General features: G+C 37.2%; 1 protein-coding gene across 3 annotated transcripts; it reads left to right on the top strand.

Annotated features, from left to right (window-relative positions):
• The first annotated feature begins 9647 nt into the window (after window positions 1-9647).
• esd (esterase D/formylglutathione hydrolase) lies at window positions 9648-16597 on the top strand. 3 transcript variants are annotated; one of them, XM_083537816.1, is made up of 9 exons: window positions 9648-9773; window positions 10277-10350; window positions 11713-11801; window positions 12039-12137; window positions 12946-13070; window positions 13369-13488; window positions 13766-13864; window positions 14521-14688; window positions 16321-16597. In XM_083537816.1, exons 2-9 carry the CDS (start codon window positions 10283-10285, stop codon window positions 16399-16401), a joined length of 849 nt encoding a protein of 282 aa, XP_083393942.1. In that variant the 5' UTR covers window positions 9648-9773; window positions 10277-10282; the 3' UTR covers window positions 16402-16597. The 3 variants fall into 3 exon arrangements, with proteins under 3 accessions (XP_083393942.1, XP_083393943.1, XP_083393941.1); XM_083537817.1 differs by having other exon boundaries at window positions 9682-9775; window positions 10281-10350; XM_083537815.1 differs by having other exon boundaries at window positions 9688-9844.
• Window positions 16598-18062: the final 1465 nt, after the last annotated feature.

The following is an 18062-nucleotide window of genomic DNA, read 5'->3' on the forward strand; positions in this document are numbered from 1 at the left end:
ATGAGATTCCTACAAACATTTATTTGAGACTGTCTGATCCTTTTCTCCCTCCCCCCTGTTTGAGAGACACCTGCTAAACTCAGGTAATCATTCATATTCTATTCATACAGTCTGCATAGAAATAAATGGCTGACCATTAAAGGCTTTTGTGATACATATTTGGGGCTATTGATATTGATTTAGCATTCATATTGATGGTCAGGTAGCCAGAAAAGCTATTGTTCTACAGTCATGGCCATTCATATTGATGTCCGGCCATTCCAATCCAAACAATACACACACACACACACACACACACACACACACACACACACACACACACACACACACACACACACACACTTTTCAAGCATTTCTCTTATAAAAACAAAACGGGCAATAAAATGTATAACGTCGTATAAAACGGTGAAGGGAGATATACTGTAAAACACAGATGTAAAATAGACTCTATATAGATTCAATGGAAAATAGATTTTCCATCCCCATGCAGATCTCCAAGTCACTGTTGTTACTCTGCCCCAAGAATATTTTCCTCATCGCTGCTTTGTGCAAATCTCCGATAAAACAACTTTTTTGACTGTTAATTTTGTAATAAAAAAAATAATAATTATTTGTAAACAAAGTCCAGTTAGGACGAGCTGGAAACAGCTGTTTGTGTAACCCAGATGAGGATGGGTTCCCTCTTGAGTCTGGTTCCTCTCAAGGTTTCTTCCTTATGCCATCTCGGGGAGTTTTTCCTTGCCACAGTCGCCAGTCGCCACCGGCTTGCTCATCAGGGACAAACTTACTCATAAAGAACATATTCATTTTTAATCACCGCATTATCTGTGTAAAGCTGCTTTGAGACAATGTTCATTGTTAAAAGCGCTATACAAATAAAAATGAATTGAATTGAATTGGAATTGAACTGTTTGTGCAGAACCGAGAGCTGCATCCACTTCCTGGTGTCACCGTGCACGTGCCCCTCTCTTTGACCACTAAGAGTTTATAAAGAGTGATACAACTAAGAACTCGCCCACGTGGGGAATACAATTCTCTCATATATCGTTAGAATCCTGCACTTATTGGTTATATTTTCTATCAATCATTTTGTTTCCATAATGCAAATGAAAGGTTTGAAATGATAAGTGGTGCAAAAAAAAAACGTCACGACACCTGTCTATAGATTGTATACTGAAGCCTGAGGTTCCACCTCTTTTACTGTATATTAAGTTTTTTTGTGGGTGGTCTCATTTGTTGTGTAACACCATATTCTACCAGCCATATTTGTTTGTTTACTACCAAGATGGCGTTTTTTTATGTGAAAGTTATTACGAAACATATACAAACAAAACACCAATGGAAGTACTGTGACGTAAACAAAAGAATAAACATCTAAATTACAACACTATTGTTTGGTTGGAGCAAAAAATGCTTTACGGCATGTTGTTCAGTGGAGCCTTTCCAAATAAACCGGAATTTGTAGCAGTTTGTGACTCGTTATTACAATGATTGTGTAAGTACTGCATTTTTTATGCATGTTTGTGTGCACTGCTTACACAAATTCGGCAAATACATTTGTTATACATTTTCCATTGAAAAACAGTGAACTGAACGTGCGGCTTAATGCTCAGACCTTTAGAATGATTTGTAGTTAGTCATGGCTATTGACATTTTATTTAATCTATTGTTAAACATTAACACCTATGAACAATAGAATATCAGTCGTGCTGGCGCAACGCTGAAGGCTAAGGGGTTACTAATGCTACTATTACTAATCTTTGAATAGCTCGACCACTGAGCCTAGAAATCAATTGCAGAATCCATTGCGAAACAGAGCTCTACGCTGCTCAGGTCTGTATTTTACAATCTCTGGACCGTTCAACTTAATGGGTACTTAATGGGTGCTTTGTTTAAAAGCACAGTTTTTTTCCATTGCTAACAAATACTATCAACCAGAAATACATGTCTGACAGCAAAGACCTCTTGAAGGAGCTGAAATGCACAAGCTTTTAAAATGTGTCAGAGCAAAGCCTGCAATTCACCATTCAGTGCCACAGAGAAGCCATCTTATCCCACTGGAAGGCATTCAAGTAAAACCAATATAGCACAATTACATCGGGCACTGCTGGGATTTGAACCAATGATCTCCTGTTTCCAAGGCCTGTTTACTTTATCCAACTACTACTAGCGACAGCACCTAGACGTAATATAGAAGAGACGCAGCCAGCTGTTGTATGCGAATTCTTTGCTATTTGATTTTGAAAAAAAAGGTTGCATGGATAAAAGCATTCTAGATAACAGCTAATAAGGCAGAAGCATGAATTAGATTTTTGTCTTCATGCTAGTCCTACCATTAATTTAAGACCATTAATTCCTCAACATAAAATATGATAAAATAGAAATATAGTAAAAATACACCAACAAAAACAATTGCCATGCCATAGCAGTGAATACGTTCTATCTAATATCTGATCATAGTCTCAACAAACCACTAAAATTCTCTTGAAATTAGCATGCAACACACAATTGTTGACAGCAATTGCTCTGAGGGTCCTACTCTTCCAGCAATAACAAAGCAGTGCTGCAACTAACAAACATTAGGCACCACTGTCCTTAGTGGTAGGAGCAATTAATCTCGATTGTTTGCTCATGGACCCATGCGTGTTGTATTGGTTTAATAGAGAGATTTTTAAATCAAATTTAGAACAATTGATCTACCTTTGGACTGTCTACATTAGTTTTAAGACATACCCATATAATGAACTTAAAATCTACTATTGCCTGACCGTTGAATCAACACAAGCAGTCTATAAACAATTGTGTTGGTAAGATGAAATAGTTGTATCCATGTTCCTAATCTTTGTTAATCAGAACATTATAGTGGGCTTTTAATGTGTGAGCACAAAGTACGAAATTATTCTGTTTCAGATATATAGATTTCTAACATCCGATTAGGATACAGCAACATTTTGGTCAAATGAGTAGAACCATGTAAAACAAGAGGAGATTTTTTTCAAACTGTGTACAACAAAGCATTTCAGGTAAGTACGAGAAGCACGGATATGCCACATCCAATATGGTTCTTCAATCTACCTGGTGTACAATTAAAGTTACTAGCAAGACCAGTGGAAAATTGAAATGACTCTGGTGGGGCTCAAACCCACAACCTTTGAAAAGCTCAACTGCTGAGTCTAGAAGTCCAATGTGTGAGCCATTGCACCACAGAGTTCTACGCTGCTCATGTCTGTATTTTACTATCCCGGGACTGTTCATGTTAATGGATGTCACGTGCTAATAAATGCTATCAACGAGAAACACATGGCTGAGAGCAAAAACCTCTAAAAGAAGGAAAAGTAATTGGAAGGCATTAAAGTGGACACAACAAAGGACACTAAAGGCACTGCAGGGATTTGAACCCAGGATCTCCTGTTTACGAGACAGGCGCTTTAACCAACTAAGCCACAGCACCTTGACAGTGTATTGACTGTACTCAGACAGATTTTGCAACTACTGTAGCAGTGATAAGGGAGGCAGCTAGAAAGGTACTTGGTGTGACATCTGTAAATAGAAAGGAATACAAAGAGATGTGGTGGTGTAATAAGAAAGAACAGGAAAGCATAAGGAGAAAGAGATTGGTAAAACAGGATTGGGATCAGCAGAGTGATGAAAAAAATAGGCACAAGTGAAAGAAGATAAAGATGGATGAAAAAAAAGCCAAGAAAAAGGCATATTAGGAGCTGTAAGAGCAGGTGGACATTAAAGAAGGAGAAAAGGATTTGTACCCAATGACCAGGCAGAGGGACCGAGCTGGAAAAGATGTGCTGCAAGCTAGAGCAATAAAAGATGGATATGTAAATGTGTTGACTAGTTGACTAGTGTGTTGACTAGTGAGGAGAGTGTGTTGGGAAGATGGAGGGAGTATTTTGAGCAGCTGATGAACGAGGAAAATGTGAGAAAGGGAAGGTTGGATTGTGTGGAGATGGTGAAACAGGAAGTGGATAGGATTAGGAAGGAGGAAGTAAGAGCAGAGATTAAGAGGATAAAAAGTGGAAAGTCGGTTGGAACAGATGACATACCAGTAGAAGCAGGGAGATGTTTAGGAGAGATGGCAGTGGAGTTTTTAACCAGGTTGTTCAACAAGATTTTGGAAAGTGAGAAGATGCCTGAGGAATGGCAGCAGTATGGTATTATGAGCACTACAGATGCATTATTTGCTTTGAGAATGTTGATGGAGAAGTATAGAGAAGTTTAGAAGGAGTTGCATTGTGTGTTTGTGGATTTAGAGAAAGCAAACGACAGGGTGCCGAGAGAGGAGTTGTGGTATTGTATGAGGAAGTCAGGTGTGCCAGAGAAGTATGTGAGGGTGGTGCAGGACATGTACGAGGACAATGTGACAGCAGTGAAGTGTGCAGTAGGAATGACAGACTGGTTCAAGATGGAGATTGGACTGCATCAAGGATCGGCTCTGAGCCCTTTCCTGTTTGCATTGGTGATGGACAGGTTGACGAACGAGGTCAGAGAGGAGTCTCCATGGACTATGATATTGTTATTTGTGGTGGGAGTAGGGAGCAGGTTGAGAAGAGCCTGGAGAGGTGGGGGTACATGATGGAGAGAATGGGAATGAAAGTCAGTAGGAGTAAGACGGAGTACATGTGTGTGAATGAGAGGGAGGGCATTTTGGTGGTCTAGTGGTTTGGATGCGGCGCTCTCACTGCTGTGGCCCGGGTTCAATCCCCGGTCAGGGAACCAACCCTAGCAACTCTTATTGCCGGGTCCCAAGCCCAGATAAATGGGGAGGGTTGCGTTAGGAAGGGCATTCAGCGTAAAAAATATGTGCCAAATCAAACATGCGGAGGATCCGCTGTGGCGACCCCTAATGGGAGAAGCCGAAAGAAAGTTTTTACATTTGTGGCATTTAGCAGACGCCCTTATCCAAAACTATGGAGCGGTACGGTTGCAGGAAGAAGAGGTGGAGAAGGTGGAGGAGTTCAGGTACCTGGGGTCAACAGTGCAAGTAATAATGAGTGTGTTAGAGAAGTGAAGAAAAGAGTGCAGGCGTGGGAGTGGGTGGAGAAGAGTGATAGCAGGAGTAATTTGTGATAGAAGAGTATCTGCAAGAGTGAAAGGCAAGGTTTATAGGACTGTTGTAAAACCTAAGATGTTGTATAGATTAGAGACAGTGGCATTGAGTAAAAGACTGGAGGTAGCAGAGCTGAAGATGAGGTTTTTGTTCGAAGAGACGACAATGGACAGAATTAGAAATGAGTTTATTAGAGGGACAACACATGTAGGACATTTTGGACCTAAATTTAAATGTGAACTGTTTCTGATAATTGTGGGCTACATAAACAATTAAAATATCTTTGAAAAGAAGACATTTTGAGATTTACTGTCCATTATTCAAAGTTGATATGGCTCAAAAAGATATTAAGTTATAGATGTTAGTTACAATACCCTAGGTCAGCCTAGAATTGTGGATGGTTAGGATGCTGAGTTAAAATGAAAATAGTGTTAGTTACAACGATAATTGAACTTCAGTCCCAGCTACTACGTTAATAAGGTCAGTTAAGTTCAAAGGAAAAAAAAAACAAGCACAGCTAACTTTTTTTTTTTTTTTTTTTTGCCAAGTTTTGCCAAGTTGAGTTAGTAAGTACATTCCAGAAGCTAACCCTGACAATGTAGATTGTTTCCTTCAGTGAAAGTACAGATTTCTGTTGCTGAACAGCGATGGTGGCAGAAGATCATGGTGCAAACACACTGAATAGATAAGGAGATAATTGGGATGTGTGGTGTGTAAAAGTACAGCACGAGTACTAGAAATGTTGCATCACTGACTCCTAACCAAGGAATAATCTCATAGGTGGAACCTAATGTTACTTTTAGCACACCAATCTATTAATAGAATGATATTAATGAATTAAACACTGATTGATATCTGATACATTATCATGACTCCAAAACCTTCTTTCAACAACCACAAGCCGTACGGGTGGGAAAACACACCTCATCCACCCTCACCCTCAGCACTGGCGCCCCCCAGGGTTGTGTTCTGAGCCCCCTGCTTTACTCAATGTACACACATGACTGTGTGGCCACATCCAACGCCACCACCATCATCAAGTTTGCTGACGACACTGTTGTGGTGGGTCTGATCTCCAACAACGACGAGACAGCCTACCTACAGGAGGTTAAAAACCTGGAGAGATGGTGCCAGGAGAACAACCTTCTCCTGAACATCAGCAAGACTAAGGAGTTGATCGTGGACTTCAGCACAAAGCGGGAGCGGTCATACCAACCTATAAACATCAGCGGGACCCCAGTGGAGAGAGTGGACAGTTTCCGGTACCTTGGTGTTAACATCACACAGGATCTGTCTTGGTCCTGTCACACCAACACCCTGGTGAAGAAGGCCCGGCAGCGTCTGTACCATCTGAGACGCTTAAGGGACTTTAAACTACCCTCTCAGGTGCTTAAGACTTTCTACACTTGCACCATTGAGAGCGTCCTGACGGGTAGCATCACTTCCTGGTTCGGGAACAGCACCATGCAGGACAGACGAGCCCTCCAGAGGGTGGTGCGTTCAGCTGAACGTACCATCCACACTGAGCTCCCTAACCTGCAGGACATCTATAGCACGCGGTGCTGGACAAGTGCTAGGAAGATTATGAAGGACCTCAGCCATCCCAACAATGGACTCTTTTCTCTGTTGCGTTCAGGAAAACGCTTCCGCTCCCTGAAAGCGAACACAAAGAGAATGAGGAGGAGCTTCTTCCCGCAGGCCATCCGGTGTTTAAACCAGGAAACACCCAGGATCTAGAACTGGCCCACTCTCTCCATCATCATCACACTTCTCTGTACATATATTCACCTTCGCACCACGTCACTTTAAAAATATCTCACCGTTCGCACCACGACACTTTAAACTCTGGACTTGCACAGCACAGTGTGCTTTTTATTTTATTCATACCACACCATATTGCACATGGACACTTTATGGACCCTTACACCACACCATACCGCACACGGACACTTTATGGACAACCCACCACAAATTGCCTATTGTTTACATTTTTTACTACACATTGTTTACTGTTTATATGTATATTTGTTTCATACATTATCCTTTTATATATCTTTATACCTTATATTCTTTTATTTTATTTTATTTATTTATTTTTATTTTATTTTATATAGTTTTTCTTATACCTTATACCTTATTTATCTGCCTCCTTTTCTTTCCCCCCATCCTATTCCCTCATGCCGGACCATTGTATAAAACATTTCACTACATGTCGTACCCTGTATGTATTTGTATGTGATGAATGAAATTTGATTTGATTTTGATTTAATTTGACTTCAAAAAAATTGCGCAAATAAATCCTCGGGGGGTGGTGGCTCCAGCGGTTAAGGCGCTGGGTTGCCGATCGGAAGGGCTGGGGTTCAAGCCCCAGTATCGCCAAGCTGCCACTCTTGGGCCCTTGAGCAAGGCCCTTAACCCTCTATGCTCTGGGGGTCCCTTACGAGGGAAATATCGAGGTCCGTGACGTCGGAGTGACGTGGGGCCGCCTTCCCGTGGGCTCACCACCTGCAGAAGGGACCGTAAGGGACGGTGCTGTGAGGATTGGGCAGCAGTCGAAGGCGGGGGCCTGCTTAGACTGCTGCCCCCGCGACCCGAATTACGGATAAGCGGGAGATAATGAATGACTGAATGAATCCTCGGGTGCTGTGAAAAGTCAGAGTCAGGAGTTTCTTCCATTATTTATTTCTCTCAAAATGTTCTGCTTGATGTTGAACTGATGCTGAACTGTTTGTTTGTGCTAGTAGATACCACCAACCAGCAATAATGGATCTAGTTTGAATGACAGCCTGAGTGAAGTACGCCATGACCCAATGTCTCCCCTATTGATTAGTTTCAGCTTTAAAAAGCTCCTCTCTGCTTCAGCTACCATCACTGGATAAATAAGACATATTTTTAGAGCAGTCCACAAATTTGGAAACATTTCTGAAAGCTCCATTTCATAAATACATCTCACGATAAATGCATTTATTATTTAATACGCATGTCATTGTGCACAATCAATCAAACTCTCAGAACCAAGAATTATACAACTTTTTGGCTAATTGTAGCTATAAGATACACACAACGTCTCTATCCTAATAATATATCTTATCCTTTGCACATGATTTCCCTCACTCATCTCACTTCAGGACCTATTCAGTACAATTTAAGAAAACCTTTATGACATCACCTCAATTAAAGGTAAACAATTCAATGATTGTTAGTTTAACTATAATCCAACTAGACTAGTTAGGCTGTCATTTTTTTTATGCTACACACATTATGATAAACTACATAATATAAATTATAATGTTATGCAGCTAAAAGAAATATTGTTGCTATATGCATTAAAATATAGCCGGCAACAGCAGAACCTAAGTGATGTACAGTTATTAGCCTATTTCATTAAATGCACTAGTCTATACTATTCTCATAACAAGATGAGAGGTTAGGCTGGATATAAACTTAATCTTTTGCATCCACACTACTTCTTTTTTTTTTCTGAATTGAGTGTTTAGACCTTTTTTTTGTCATCCAAAATTTTATTTGGATTCAGCTCTTTCTACTGATACCCCGCACCTCCTTTCTGAGTGTATGAGTGAGGGACTTTCTCCAGGTGGTGCATGCATTGGTTCATTGACCTTAACATGATATAATGTTATAATATAGGTTATGATATACATTGGATTTCTTGCAAAAGCCTGTACTTTTCTCAAAATTCTTATTTCATCTCTCAGTAAGTATTTGTTCAATGAACATCTCATTCCCATCAGAAGTCCCTTTGTCATCGTTTACAAACAAAATCATCAAAATGTTTAGTCGTGTTATCAGTATGATGGTGTACAGTTTCAGTATTTCTTGATATAAACTTTGGTTTGGATCACGGTGAGTAAAAATGCATAAAATTTGACTTCCTTTTGTTTGGCATCTATGAATTTCAGCAGCACAAATTTATTTATTTGATTGCATATTTGGTTTATATTAGTTACAAGAGACCAAACAGGAGTCACACTTTTACAACAAGTGTTTGTTTGTTTCTTAGTTGTTCATCCATTTTCAGACTTTATAATTTTTCGTTTTGCTCTGACTGTATTCACTCTCCAATTGAAGGTTCACGAGATTCACCTTTGACCTGTTTTAGAGAACTAGTTGGTCATTGGTTATCTGATGCCATTCACTCGCCTTTATTAGTGACATTCAAGATTCATCTGCACAATTTATCAATTCAACACATTTACAAAAAAGTTTAATAGAAATTTTCAATGACAGATGATGACAACTGGTTTAACAATTTTGCATTTAATGACTTATAAAATGAACTGAGATGTTTGTGGGTTTAAAACTATTCAGGTGAAACCAGTATAATATATTTTGATCAACATGAACACAAACAACTGATAATGTAGGAAACAGCAGACACTTGTACACAATCGATTAAATGAATGAACAAGAAATGTTCTTATGATGAGCACAAGTGACTAAATGATGTGGAAGGTTGAACAAGTAGTTCAACGTGGAGAAGAAACGCTCCAAAGCAACTGAGAAAAACTGTAAGAGCAAACAGCCGCTGGGTGGCGCTGCTAACGCAAACGCGCCGTGTGGCGACGCTAACGCAAACGCGCCGTGTGGCGACGTCGCAAAATAATGACGTCAGCGGGGAAGTAATTGACACCCTCCGCAGAAGAAGTGAAGAGCCGCTTTATATAGAGCTGTTTTTTGGGGAAGAAAGAAGGTGTGACAAACACAAACATTTATCTATTTTTATTATTAACGAATAATGTTTTATTGCAGAAAGCTTCTATGGTAAGCCACTACTGTTAGCACGGGGCATACAATTAATGAGGTTTTCTGGTGTTTACATTCTTTCAGCTGCAAGTACCTGTTTGGTATAATTTATACATATCTTGTCTGATATATTTATTTGTCCTGGTATTAGATTATATAAATCCTCTATGGGTTTGCATGTAAACGTGTGCAAACGGGTGATTATAAGGCGGTATTCCAAACAGTTCTACATTCCCTACATGTGTGCACTACATGTGTGCACAAGTGCTCTACCTTCTCATTAGTGTTGAAGTGTACTAGATGTGCAATAAGTGTGCGACCAGAGATTATTTTTTGCTCCTGTTTACTCGCTCAGCAGTTACAGTATACAGTAAATAACAGAACGAAACAATAAACCTGATAAAATAATTGTCTTTTATGTCTTACAAATGTGTTTTGTTTTGTTCGAAGCAAGCCATGGCCTTAACACAGGTGTCTTCTAATAAGTGCGCCGGTGGATACCAGAAAGTGTTTGAGCATGAAAGGTAAACAAAGAAACAAACAATCTTCTGGACTGATTTGAGTTCATTTTCTGTAAATTGAGGGGTGTATATTTCTGCAAGAACCCCATTAGATCATTTCTGATCACTAGTTTTTTTTTTAACTTTTAATCTTTTTAATCTTGTGTAGCCTTCCACAAGCTTCAAGTCCAGTCAAGTTGATTTCTATAGCACTTTTCACAACAGACATTGTCTCAAAGCAGCTTTACAGAATTTAACAGTTAAGGTGAATGATGTGTGTTTATCCCTGATGAGCAGCCATGGTGACTGTGGTAAGGAAAAACTCCCTTAGATGTTATGAGTAAGAAACCTTGAGAGGAACCAGAGTCAAAAGAGGAACCCATCCTCATTTGGGTGACATCAAATGAGTTCTCGCTATCGTTTATATCATTGGATGCAGTAGAAATCATTATTTTTACTTCCCCCTTGGGCACAAAGTCAGCTCTATGAGGATATGGTTTACATGGGTTGCAGTGGAAGATCTTGATTGGCTCTGACCTCAGCTCTATTGAATACCTTTAAAATGTACATTAGTACCTGACTTTACAAACACCCTGGTGAATCTCCACAAGCACAACCCAGAATCTAGTGGAACATATTTTTAATATTTGCAGACAGTTTTTAAAGATCCAAAAGGTCTTGGCTTGGCGTTTAGAATTGCCTTTGGTACAAAGGATAAAAATAACCTGAGAAAATTATTTTCATTTTGTAATTGTTGTCATTTTGCTTTGTGGTTTTTTAATTATTGATCAAATGAAAGATGATAAAGCATGTTTTATTCATATAAGAAAAGAAACAGCCACAGGTCATTTCCATGACTTAAGGTGCTGTGTAGACATTGCCAGAGACGGTTTTCTTGTTTGGAAAATTACACACTATAATTTTTTTTGTATAATCTTTTATTTAATACGGGAGCTTTGAGGATGGATTTGGACTGTAGGTAATGTCAACAGTCTGCTACATTGACTCAGGACTACAGTTTGCTTCTGATCATCATCACTGTACATTGTATATCTGTAATAAATGGACATTCGGTGCAACCCAGATGAGGATGGGTTCCCTCTTGAGTCTGATTCCTCTCAAGGTTTCTTCCTTATGTCGTCTCAGGGAGTTTTTCCTTCCAACAGTCGTCACCGGCTCACTCATCAGGGACAAATTTACTTATAAAGAACATTTACTCATTCTCATATATAAAGAACATTCACTTTTACTTACCACATTTTATGTGTAAAGCTGTGTAAAAGCGCTATACAAATAAAAATGAATTAAATTAAATAAAAAATTTTTTTTTAAAGTGTTGCATTTTCACATTTTTTTTTTCTTTTTTTTCTTTCTTTTTTTTTTAAGCTCTGAACTAAAGTGCAAGATGAAATTTGCCATATACCTTCCTCCTAAAGCTGAAACTGGAAAATGCCCTGTGCTCTACTGGCTCTCTGGTATTATAAAGCGTTCTTTCAAGCGTCCCAATGTCCCCACAATTATGTGTATTTCTTAAAAAAAAACAACAAAAAAGTATATATTTACAGAAAATTTAAGATTTTAAATTTCTAAGCCTTAAGTTAAATGTATGTTTAGATGTAGCTGTAATTATCTGGATTAATAGTTATTGCAAAGGGAACAATAGTAGACGCCTCCAAAGGTTTATTAGACAAATAAATGCATCTGTATGACAGGACTAACATGCACGGAGCAGAATTTCATCACCAAAGCAGGAAGCCAGCGATCTGCAGCCGAACACGGCATCATCATTGTTGCCCCGGATACAAGTCCACGTAAGCTCAGCTAAGCACACTTTAGATTAAAATGCATGCAAACTATGCGCCTGATTTTATCCAGCATGATGCAAACTGGTTTATTTACAAATTTTGGTATTCATGAAAAATGTTGTAATTTCAGAAAATTGGCATTGTATACATTTGCTTCATTAAGCATATGAAGATTGATAAAACTAACTTGCTGGACTACTTTAATATAGAGATTATTGTCATATCTTAAGGTCAATTTTATTGAATTTTCTTATGTTCACAGGATAGAAAAGACACACTTATCCAGAAAGATTCCTTCATTAGCAATACAACCCCATGCTAGTTTACTAGCTCAATGACTAATAACATAATCAAGAACCATAAGATTTAGTCATTTACTGTATATTGTCAATAATGACTCATTTCCACATTCATAAGCCATAAAACATTTGCTATCTGATTTGAGATTGAAGTGACACTTGTGAGAGCGATGTTTAAAGATTAGAATGATTTTTTTTTCAAAGGATGAATTCTCTAGTACTTCAGTCTTTTTTGCTTATTGATTTTTTTCTTATAATTTTTCCGGTCACAAAGTCACAACTAATTTAAACTTTTTGCAAACTGCATTTAGATTTTCACCTTTTATAATCTTTTTCATTAAAAGTTGCCTTTCTGCTTATCATTTCAGTTGTCAGTTTGTGCTCCTAATCCTTTGTAGGGACTTTTGTGCACAGGTTTCTAAATCTTTGTAAATCCAATGGAAATGTTTTCTATTTGTATTGGTGTATGCACATTTTTTCACACTTGATTTGAAGTGTGACTGCACTACTGTTAGGTGGCTGCAATGTTGAAGGAGAAGACGAAAGCTGGGATTTTGGAACAGGAGCCGGTTTCTATGTTGACGCTTCACAGGAACCGTGGAAGACCAACTATCGCATGTACTCTTATATCACTGAAGAGGTGGGCACAAACTCCCACTCATTCTGTGCTGAATCTTGCCTTAGCATGTGCCAAATCTTGTTTTTAGTAACAACTTCATACAACTGTAACTAGGCTCGGGACGATTGGAGATTACTGCTAGTTTTAAAACAATTTCTAATTTGGAAAAAAGTTGGTAACCTAAAGAAAAATGCATATTAATATAAAATATGTTTACTTGTGAACCACTGAGATTTTATATGCTTAGCCTCAGTGTATGCAAATATTTGTCCTTTACTGTATTTCTAAAATGAGCTCTCTTTTTCTTTCTTCCACTCAGCTGCCACGTTTAATTAATTCTAATTTCCCTGTTGATCCGGAGAAGATGTCTATATCAGGGCATTCAATGGGTGGCCATGGTGCACTGATCTGTGCGTTGAAAAATCCCGGGAAATATAAGGTATAAACTTCTCACCATTGTTATGTTGTTATTAACTCCACACTCACTCCTCTGTACATACACATGGTATAACCAGAAATAGCTAACCACTTGCTCATCACAAACAGATGTGTTTCTTGAACAAAACCATGGGCATATTGTGGAGTTGGTCCTCATTGTGCCCTTATAATATATTGGGTCTAATTTGACTGACTTGTTTTTGAGTGATTAGGGAGCGAAAATGTCAAAGGTTAGCACAACATGTGGCTATAACCATTTATTAAATTTGTTTTTATAGGCCGTTTCTGCTTTTGCCCCGATCTGTAACCCAGTGCAGTGCGCTTGGGGACAAAAGGCTTTTTCTGGCTACCTAGGACCTGAAAAATCCACCTGGGAGGTAAAGAGTTCAGAAAGAACAGTTGGTTGAAGTTGTCTTTAATAAGTAAAAAAAAAAAATATATATATATATATATATATTTCAAACACTCAAGTTACTGCATGCTACTAGATTTATGTGGATTTGCACATTAATTTGTATTGTATTTTTATATATAATAAATAAATGTATGGATATTATATACAATGACTGTAACTTCAAAATAATGTAAATCTTGAGACATGACCTAATCTACCCAAGAGTCTTAAAGAATGGTCAGTTTGGGGTACTGTAGTTTGTTAAATAGTTTTTGTTAGTAATTTAACAAATTACAGTACACAACTTATCGAATCAATTATATATGTGGGTAATTCGGGGACCATCTGTATAATTGAATGACAATATATTTATATTTGTAGTTTGTAAACCCACCGAGTGCTAAATTAGTGAGAAAAGGAAAGTAATGCTTGGCACGAAACAAACTACATTAATTACCTAGTAAAGCTTGTGTTTACGAGCAGTTCAGACATTGTGATAATCAGTGCTAGTATTTGATGTAATTTGTGCAATTATCCCAACTTCAGTGGTGTTCTTTAAAAAATAGCAGATGATTAAATTTGAGATGAATGCTGGAACACAAAAATTGAATTTTCATACAGTTGTGTACTTTGTTTTAGGCCTTCGATGCCACAATATTGGCTGCCTCATATACGGGTCCAGAATTGGACATTTTGATTGACCAGGGCCGTGATGACCAGTTCCTGTCGGCCAGTCAGCTGCTTCCTGATAACCTGATCGCTGCCTGTTCTCAAAAGAAAATCCCTGTTGTATTTCGACTTCAGCAGGTCAGTAGTGCCTCTTTTGATGACTAAAATATGTGTGTTAGAAAGCTGCAAAAAACCACCACTGGCTCCTGTTGGTCTTTTAAGAAGGTTTGATCAGCCACAGTCTTTGCCTCCCTTATTTCCATGCTATGATAACATGACATGCTATCAATGTCAACGAATGATCAAATGAATGCTATGACGTGATAGTTAGGAAATCAACGCATTTCCGTATTGCAGTTATTGTAGATCTGAGGAAAGTGAAACACAAACAGGGGGAAATACTGTCATTCTGGTACAGGTTGATTTTTCATCCATCCAAATAATACTTTTTCCAACTGGTCTGGCTTTTCATTTTTTAGATGTTTTTTTGGCAAAGTCTAATCTATTAAGTTTAACCTTTTTATTCTTAAAGCTTATGAATGGTTTGCACCTTGTAGTGAAACTTCTGGTCTTCTTGTAGATTGTCTGCTGGTCGGTTGTAAATCAACCACTGCAAGGTTTGATGTGCATGCTGAAAAACTGTTCCTTTCAACAACGGTATAAAGAGTGATAATATGAACATTGAGTTTCAATATGGCATTTCTAATCCCAGAATTCCTGCTCACTTGTGTTTTTTTTTCTCCACATTCATTTATTCATTCATTCTTTGTAAACTTTATAGAGACTTCTGTCTGAAGATCCAAATAAATCAGCAGTTTCTATAATACTCTGACCATCCGTTAATCCGTACCATTACAATCAAAATTACAGAGAGAATGCATTTTCAATATTCTGATGTTTGATGTCAACTGTACCTGAAGTTTCCTTTACCTATACTTGCAAATAGACAGTCAAGTCTATTACTTTGTGGTGATCCTAAAAGTGCACAAACACAGTTAATGGCTTTATTTTACACAGTCCAATTTGCCTTGTTCTGATTTGCTCGCCTTTCAGTTCTAACCATTTTTCTGATCAGTCTGTATGGAAAATGTTGGAAAAATATAGTCTACCAATGCATTAATGAAGCCCATCACCATCTCTGTAAATATCTTGACGTCCTCATAGCTGACCCAGAACATGTAACAATCATGTAGAGCCTCTGATTGGTTAAACCAAGTGCCCCAGTGCTCTAATAGAACCTGTGACATTCTAGCACAATTTTTCTTATTACTTCACCACGTTAACCTCATACTTCTTGTTGCCTTCATTGTTCGCTTCGTAAAATAGCCTTCGTCTGTTGTGCGCGAGAGCCAGGAAATGTTACACAAGTGGTAGGTTAAAAAAATCCGCACAATGACAGGAAATTGGTTGACGGGCTGAAAAAGGCACGCAACGAAAAAAATATTGATCACCAAATAGATTCAACAATTGTCATAAATTAAAGTAACAGATATTTGTGTAAAAAAATGTAATTGATTGAAAGTAAAATGTTAGAGAAGAGAAATAGTGAAGTACTGATACCAGAAAAATCTACTTAAGTACAGTAACAAAGTATTTGTACTTCATTACTTCCCATGTCTATAAATATCCCACATCTTTCTTACTCACATTTTCTAAAGTCGACGAGAAACATACCATACCCACTAATAATTTGATTTAAGAATGATATGCAGAAATGTGCACATACATATATGCATGTATCTAACGATTTTTCTTTAAATGTTGCTTCAGGGCTACGACCACAGCTACTACTTTGTGTTCTCGTTCATCGATGACCACATCAAGCACCATGCGAAGTATCTGAATGCATAAGACAGAATGTGATTCTTTACATCACTTTTCACAACAATAAAACTATGTACTGATGTCGTTTGTCAGTATTTCATGTTTTAAAATTAAAGCCTCTGATCAAGTGTTTGTGTTTTTTCTTTGGGTTTTTTTGACCTTCATTTTATCAACCTGGAAAGTGAATGTAAAGGATATAAAAATAAAATTCAAGGATTATTAACTTTGGTCATGAGGACACATTTTTTGGAGATTTTGAATGGGTTTATGATGCTGATATTCATCTGAATCCCATATCAGTGTTGTCATTACCCAGATTACAACAGAACCCTTTCTAATTATACAGTGGTCTTTAATACCCAGTTAAATTGAGTGAATATAATGAGAAAGTGTTCATCAAAGGTAGACTTTATTTACTGAAAAAAGCAGGTGAATATACACATTATATACAAAGGCTGATTTCTGCTACAATTTGGGGGCAAAAATCTATGACCAACATTGTTTAAAAAACAAAACAAAAAAAAAACCCAACTTTTTTTTACAATAAAGTTTTAAGATTAAAAATAGAAATCTATAGGCACTTTCATTCACCAGGAAACAAAAATCTCCCTTAATAAAAATCCACTATTCTAATTATAAATTAATAAAAGGTATCAGATTGAATTTAGTGAATGTAGTGTTTTACATCATACTCTTATTTCTCTCTAATCAACAAATCAGTGCATAACAATAAATCACACTTACTTTAACTCTATTAATCTATTAATGATTCTTTCAAGCTAGTTGTAAAATCTTGTGTAAAAAAACAACAAAATAAACAATTGCACAATTGTTTAAGCATTTCCAAAATACATTTCCAAGCAATTCAACCATGGCTGATACACCAAAATTTATCAATAATAATAAAAAAAAAAGGCAAATACAATTTTTACTCCTAGTCAGCATACAATTTCTCTTCTTTCTACTCTCTGTGAGGTTTTTGTACAAGGGATATTTTTGGTAGGGGAAAAGGGTATTTCAAAATTGTGCACACAACCTGTAAATATGTACAAGTGCCATCGCTAATTCCAGAAGTAGTAAAGTGATTGAGAGGCTTTTTATAGCTATATTCTCCTTGATTACAGAGTTATACGTTCACTAATACTTTACTCAGTGTATTTGTGCAAAATCCCCAACAATATTAGTAATAGTGCAATGCTTGCATATAGTCTAATCTGTAATGATTATTAGATGACATGTCACCCAACAAAAGTATTGATTAGTTAGTAATAATGGGTAATGATCAATTCTAAAATGTATTATTATAAATTGGTAATAACCAATAATTACTTGTGGTTTTGCGGTATACACAGTAGTTTGTGATGGAAGGCTTTTAAAGCAATATTAATATGCAAACATAGGATTCAAACAATATTCACAACACAAAAGTATACTTTATAATCTGTTGCTCAATTGATTATGAAAACTCAAGGGTTCTTTTTTGGTACAAGGAAATACAAATATATATATATATATATATATATATATATATATATATATATATATATATATATATATATATAAGGTTAATATTCATGTATCATTTTGAGTTTTCATCATTTGTAGTTAAATGCAAATCATGTACATCATACACTGAAAAAACAAATACAAATGATTGGCTCAAGTCCTATGGTGCATGTTATCTCTAA

The sequence above is a fragment of the Silurus aristotelis genome (genome assembly GCF_946808225.1).
Source record: "Silurus aristotelis genome assembly, chromosome: 3".
Taxonomy (NCBI): Eukaryota; Metazoa; Chordata; class Actinopteri; order Siluriformes; family Siluridae; genus Silurus; species Silurus aristotelis.